The 6,359-nt window shown below is 42.6% G+C and overlaps 2 protein-coding genes across 2 annotated transcripts in view; both read right to left on the bottom strand.

Moving 5' to 3' along the window:
- Positions 1–223: 223 nt before the first annotated feature.
- On the bottom strand, positions 224–5,396 carry LOC118409011 (tripartite motif-containing protein 3-like; the record flags this gene model as incomplete). The annotated part of the gene is made up of 10 exons (XM_035809878.1): positions 5,156–5,396; positions 4,808–4,983; positions 4,479–4,651; positions 3,815–3,925; positions 3,489–3,576; positions 2,934–3,128; positions 2,604–2,760; positions 2,157–2,358; positions 752–1,783; positions 224–401 (listed from the first exon to the last, which is right to left on the bottom strand). Coding segments are annotated over exons 1-10 (2,514 nt in total), but the record flags the coding sequence as incomplete, so codon positions are not given.
- A 292-nt stretch (positions 5,397–5,688) lies between these two features.
- LOC118409010 (E3 ubiquitin-protein ligase TRIM33-like) overlaps positions 5,689–6,359 on the bottom strand; it is a 5,203-nt gene continuing 4,532 nt past the window's right edge. The window contains exon 8 of the mRNA XM_035809877.1: positions 5,689–5,715. Within this exon, the coding sequence (XP_035665770.1) occupies positions 5,689–5,715 (27 nt within the window). The remainder of the gene's footprint in view (positions 5,716–6,359) is intronic.

Below are 6,359 nucleotides of genomic sequence, written 5' to 3'. Positions count from 1 at the left end.
ATCTTATATAAGTAAATGTGTGAAATGTGTATAAGAACAAACCATATACCAAATTTCATATCTGTATCTGTATCTATATAGCCGGTATAACCGCCGTTTTGGCATAACACACCAGCTTCGCATATCAATCTATCAATGGCTCCACAAGTTATGCTCTGAAGCCACAAACATACACACAAACATTACCAAAAAATATGGGAAGTTTATCTTGACATGATCTTACCTGTACCCTGTTGTTCCCAGTGTCTGTGACAAAGATCCCCCCATAAGAGTCCACCGCCACCCCGATGGGGAAGCTGAACTCCCCAGTTCGTGTGCCACGATTCCCAAACCTGGTCACCAGCTGGCCGGTGGTGCTCTTCCACAGCTTCCCTTTTGGCATCAAGTCATCAATACGGAACCTGTGGACAGATAACCACATAAGGACATACTAGTACTAATTCCATTCCTTGGCTCAGTACAAAAGTTAAAACTGGTGTGAGCAGCAAAATAAGATTAAAACAGGTTTCTGTCACAGACACAAATGTTTCAAGTCAATGGAAAAGTTTAAATTGTTCTCAAATACATTTCTGTACATTTCAATATAATTCTTTTTAAAAATAGGAAGACAAGAACTTTCCTAGTTAGCACTCTCTGTAGTTAGTACCAAATTATGAGTATTTTGGGGCCATACTTCACTATGACCATAAACTGGAGATTACCATGAAAAGATATTTTGGAAACCTTCCTGACATACATAGTGCATACATACATTGGCTTGGGCTTAACATCTTTCCCTGACGAAGTATCAGCTTTCTTTAAAGTTTTGTTCACACTTCCATTGACCACAGTCTTTTCCTCTGTCTTCTTCACTGGGGTGCTCCCTGTTGAGTTCAGCTCAAAGCCAGATACCTTGGAGTCATCAATGTTTGCTTCTGTCAACTTCTCAGACTTTACGTCACCATTGACAACAGGAGCGTTGTCAGTATCTGAGGTGACTGGCATGTTATTGGATCCATCAAAAGTGAAGAGCGGGCTGGGAAGCTGAAACTTTGGCTGCGGGATTTTTGGAGCTTCCTTCTTCTTTGTGTCTACCTTCCTCTCCTCTTGCTCTATGTCTGAGTAGAGCTTACGGAACGTGAAAGTGTTGGCTAACCTGGACTTCCCACAGGAACTGTCTGTACCCTGATTGTCCTCGTCACCATCACTGCTGCATGTTTTAATGCCATTTTTCTCAGGAGACGAGTGGCGACTCAGCGACCGCGCCCCGTCCAAGTTCACCTTCCGTCGTGGCCCGACCCACGGAATTGCCGACCGGTTGTTGTTTGCATCAGAGTCAGATTTTATAGGGCTGCCACAGCTGCTGCTAACACTGGCTACTTCCTCACCCTCAGTCATTCTGTCATCTGTTTTCCTGTTATCATCAGACAGTTTAACAACAGCCAGAGTTTCAGCACCAACTCTGTCCTTCTGTAGGCTTGGATCACCCACAGACAGGCGTTTCCTTTCATCTGTGTGAAGCTTTTCTGACTGTCCGTGTCCTTTAGCCTTGAAGTCTTGGACATCTAGCTTCCCCAAATGTTTAGTAATCCTGTTGATGGCCTCTTTTTTCCCCTCCTGACTCCATCTACGTGAGCTTATTTCAGTCTTCCTTCCTCCTGGTGTAGAGGCAGTCTCTTTAGTAGGTTTCAGGGGTGATGTCTGGGAGGAAGTATGTCTGTGTGAGTCGTCATTAGCAGCAGGAGTGACGTGAACAGAGAAAGGGCTTCCTCGGATGTGGTGGCCACGGATCTTCACAGATAACCTGCAAGTCATGAAAAAAAGCTGTTCATCTTCCAGCTTTCATTTTCTTTTTATTCTCAAGCTCACAATGGCGAGATTTACTTCAAAGTAAAACAAACTGTCTCCTTTGTGACTTCTTTTTCTAATATTTTTCAGGTTTAGCACAATTCAAACGTATGCATCCTAAGTGATCAGATATAAATTTATGGTCCAAATAATGTTCCACTGTCATAAATTGACATCACAAAAGCAGTGGATTATTCATTTCTTCAAAAATGCCCTTTGTTGGACAGTTGAAAATTTGGTTTAGCACAATCTCTTGTGTAGGAAGTTACAGCTCAACATTACTTCTGAATGACAATACAGATGAATTTTCAAATTACAAACTTTATTACCTGTGTGGCCCCGCAAGCTGTGGCATGTAGTAGAGCGAGTATGTGCCGTTGAAGTTGTCATGGATGGTAGCCTGGGTGACCCCGCCCACTGGATCCACCACCTCAGCACAGATGGAACTGATCATGGTCCTCACATGGTCACACCCTGTTGCTATGGTAACCATCTCCTCCTCCCCAGCTGTTGCCAGGGCAATGCCATCTCCTAAAACAACATGTCAAACAATATTCTGTACTTGGGCTGTTTTCGAGTTAACATGGAAGAGACATGGGGCATCCTCGTCTCGTCTTCAGCTAGAAAAAAGGGTATGCCACCCCGTAAGGGCGGTATAACCCCAACAGTGCTGCAATACACCATATGACTATGACTGACTGCCTGCCTGACTAACATGGAAAATATGCCTTATAAAACACGCCTTCTTTTATAACTTGTGAAGACTTGTACTATACCTGCTGCTAGCACATCTTGTGGGACAACCGAGCCAGTCTGAAGATATCCCAGGTTGTTCTTCAGGGTTTCTACACTAACCTCCGCAGAGTGGAAGTACAAGGACAAGGTGTTCTCAAGGTCACACCGTACATCATAGCTGGTCAGCTCCTCAAGTCTCTGCAATTCAAAGGGGAATGATATATGTTTAACTGGGACAATGTATTGCCTTACAGGAATGCTATTGGTAAATGTGCATGGATTGCCTCTTTTGGGATAAAGAAGATGATGGGCAATTGTAGGTTACAACCAAAGGCCTATCACCCTTTATTTACTGAGTGAGATGTTCCAACCTGTTGAAACGTGTCCATCAGACACAGCAGCTCTGCGTCTGTAGCCAGGGCCAGGAAGCTGCGTGCCTGTGAGCAGCTGTGTTCTCCCCTGCAGTAGTGCTGGAGCATGTCCTCCTTAGTCTCCACCAGCAATGCTCTCTTCTCATCCACAATACTGGACAACTCTGCCAGGCAACACTGTTTAGCCTCCTCAACCTAGAAATCATTTATGGTAAAGTTAGTTACTTTTACTGGGAGTTAATTCTGCATTAGAGTAGCAAAGGAGGTTTCAAATTCTATGGTCAAATGATTCTGTAGTATATTTAAGTAATGCATGAACTGTGGAAAATGCATATTTGCTGTATCATGTCTTGTAGTGGAGAGGTCAGTGCAGTCATTTCAAGATCTACAGTTGTCGCATCTTAAATTTTTTTCCCTCAACCATAACTAGTGTACAGAAAAACAAATAGATAAAGTACACCTCATCATGTCTGCACGAGATGTCACCAAGAAACTTTCTCCAGTCTCTAGACAAGGAACAATATAGTCACTAACAACAGGGTAGACCAGGCCCACCTTGCTTATAAGCTCAGAGGTAGACCTGACAATTTCTGCCTCTGCCCGGTTCTGTTTCTCCAGAAGAAGTGCCAAGGCCCTGTCGAACCTGGACACAGGAAAAACACTCAACTTTCAACATCATAAACACTCTATGACTGCAATGTTTATAATTGTGGACACTTAACAGACACATCAACAACACATGGTGGAACCACAAAACACATAACTATGACAACAAGCACAACAGGTCTGTAGAAGTTATATGATTATGCATAAATGCAGAAGCTCACCTCCCCTATGAACTCTAACATACCCCTAAAATTTCAACACACTGTTTATCATACCTGTCCCTTTCACCCTCCAAACTCTTTAGTTTCTTTTCCAGCCCAGTGATACTGGAGCGTAGAGTCTTCCTGTAGCTCACTGCTATCTCATCTGGGGACTTGTAGTTATTCCTGAAACAGTACCATGGGAACGCAGGGAATGAGGGATGCAGAAAAGAACTGTTTCAGCACTTTCACAAGTCAATCAGTAACACCATTTACAAGACTCTAAGTAAGACACTAATGAGTAAAGACACACACTACTGGTAGTTTCCCCAGTGAAGTTACCATTTTGCAAGGAAGACATTTAAGATGTGTGCCCATGGAACTTTCTGTTTTCATAATTGCTAGCAAGTTATACGATAGTACATTTGTAATGATAGACGCAAACTCCTCATCTGTTGATAACCCTGATATGTGGCCAAAAGTTGATTTTACAGTTTTGTCCAGCTTGTACCTTTAATCAAGGGGGTTAAACCTCCTTACTTTAATGATTATCAAACTACATGATGCAAATAGTACAAAAACAAGTGAATAACTACTTTTAAATTTCATGATTGAAATGCTTCAGCAACAATTTGCCATTCATGTAATTTACACACATGAATTGCATGACAGGAAGTCAATATCTAGTCAATGTTTTTCAACCTGGTTGTCATGGGAACTAGGTTGAAACCATAATCACCTAGGGATTGTTGTGTTCTCCTCTACACATTTGCTACAGCACAACATCCCTGAGGTCTCACAGAAAAGTTCCAGGATCTCCCCCTGGTGTTTAGTGCAGTACAATGGCCTCTTCTGAGCCTGTTGTTGGCAGAAGAACTCAGAAATGTCTTGCATTCTGTGCCTGCGGAAAATCTGGGAACAAGAAATATATGTTGACTATAAATTCATCTAAACTCAAATGTCACATTTGTCCTCTTGGAAAATGTAGTGATTCAGGTGCTCTGCTGGAATCTTGGGCAGCTAACAAAAATGCCTGGGTGAAAACAAATGCTTAGCAGTGCCCCCTACCTGCATGTGCTTGTGAGCAGCATGACAGTTGACACAGAGGAACCTCTGGCAGTCCAAACAGCGGTGTGAGGCCTCTAGCAGGTTGTCACAGCTGGTGCACTTGACAGTACCCTTTGCAGCACAGGCTACTGACTTCGCATTGATGATGTTTGCAACAAGGATATTGTCTGGCAGGTCTACAAAAAAACAAGCAAGGAAAAGTTACGATAAGACACCTATCATATAGTATCACTTTTTGTTTGTCTTTTGAAAATTTGAGTGTATAACCGAGTGTTTGCTGTACAAATTGCAGCTGGGTATTTCAAGCCCTGCTCTAACTAACAAAGAATTTCTTCAGCCCAGACTTACCATCCTCACCCTTGGCAACCTCCTCCTTACAAGTCTCCACGGGACAAGAGAACACCTTGCCCTTCTCATTCTCCGTCCCCTCCTGTACCTTGAAGATGCACGTTTCGCAGAAGGTGTGCAGGCACGGCAACAGCTTCGGCTTGCAGAAGACATGACAGCACTGAGTGCAGCGAACGACAACATGTCCAGGCTCGTTTGCCATGATACTTAAACCTGGCTAAAAAATAAGAAGATATTTCAGTGTAACTATTACTGTAGATGCATTTAAGTCAGCGGGGATTTAATTTCGTGGTAGCGGGAAAAAGGACTTTTCGCGGTGGTTTTAATTTCGCAGTAGCTCCATGCACTGTAGTCTATTATTGCCTCGGAAAAATTTTCGCAGTGGTTTTAAGTTCGCGGTGAAGCAGCCACCGCAAAAAACGCGAACATTAATCCACCGCGAAAGTTTCTGCATTCACAGTACTTTTGATATAGTGTAAGGTAACAATTGTCCGCCCTGTCCCTCACCCCAAGGTTAGTCTAAGAAGGACGACTCAGAGCCGAGGGTTCTCTCTAGTCAACTGTATTGTCAGAAGAACATGTGCAGAACTGAACTGGTCGAATCCGAATCCCGTGACCTCGGGGGTCACCGGGCTATACTACTGCCGTAGGGGGGGTGGTATGCCATTTTGGCCTCTTACATTCTTCCCCCCTACGGCAAACTAAACTTCTCCTGAAGTTTACAAACTAAATAGATATTGGTGGTTAAACAACTTTGTAAGGTAACAAATGTGCAACTGTATAACAAATTGTGAAACATTATAATGATTTACCTCTAACATTTTTGCAGACTAAATTCTAAGCATACAACAGTTTTAACAAGTTATATCAAACATGGGTATAATATAGTGTTTCCTCCAACCACAGGTATAATATAGTGTTTCCTCCAAACACAGGTATAATATAGTGTTTCCTCCAAACACAGGTATAATATAGTGTTTCCTCCAACCACAGGTATAATATAGTGTTTCCTCCAACCACAGGTACAATATAGTGTTTCCTCCAAACACAGGTATAATATAGTGTTTCCTCCAACCACAGGTACAATATAGTGTTTCCTCCAAACACAGGTATAATATAGTGTTTCCTCCAAACACAGGTGTAATTCAGTATCACATATCAATACGGTATCAAACTTACTCTAACATCACATATCAATACAATA

This window comes from Branchiostoma floridae, unplaced genomic scaffold (assembly GCF_000003815.2).
Source record: "Branchiostoma floridae strain S238N-H82 unplaced genomic scaffold, Bfl_VNyyK Sc7u5tJ_813, whole genome shotgun sequence".
In the NCBI taxonomy this organism is placed as follows: Eukaryota; Metazoa; Chordata; class Leptocardii; order Amphioxiformes; family Branchiostomatidae; genus Branchiostoma; species Branchiostoma floridae.
Note: the sequence above shows the minus strand (reverse complement) of the source record. Positions and strands in the feature narration are given on the sequence as shown.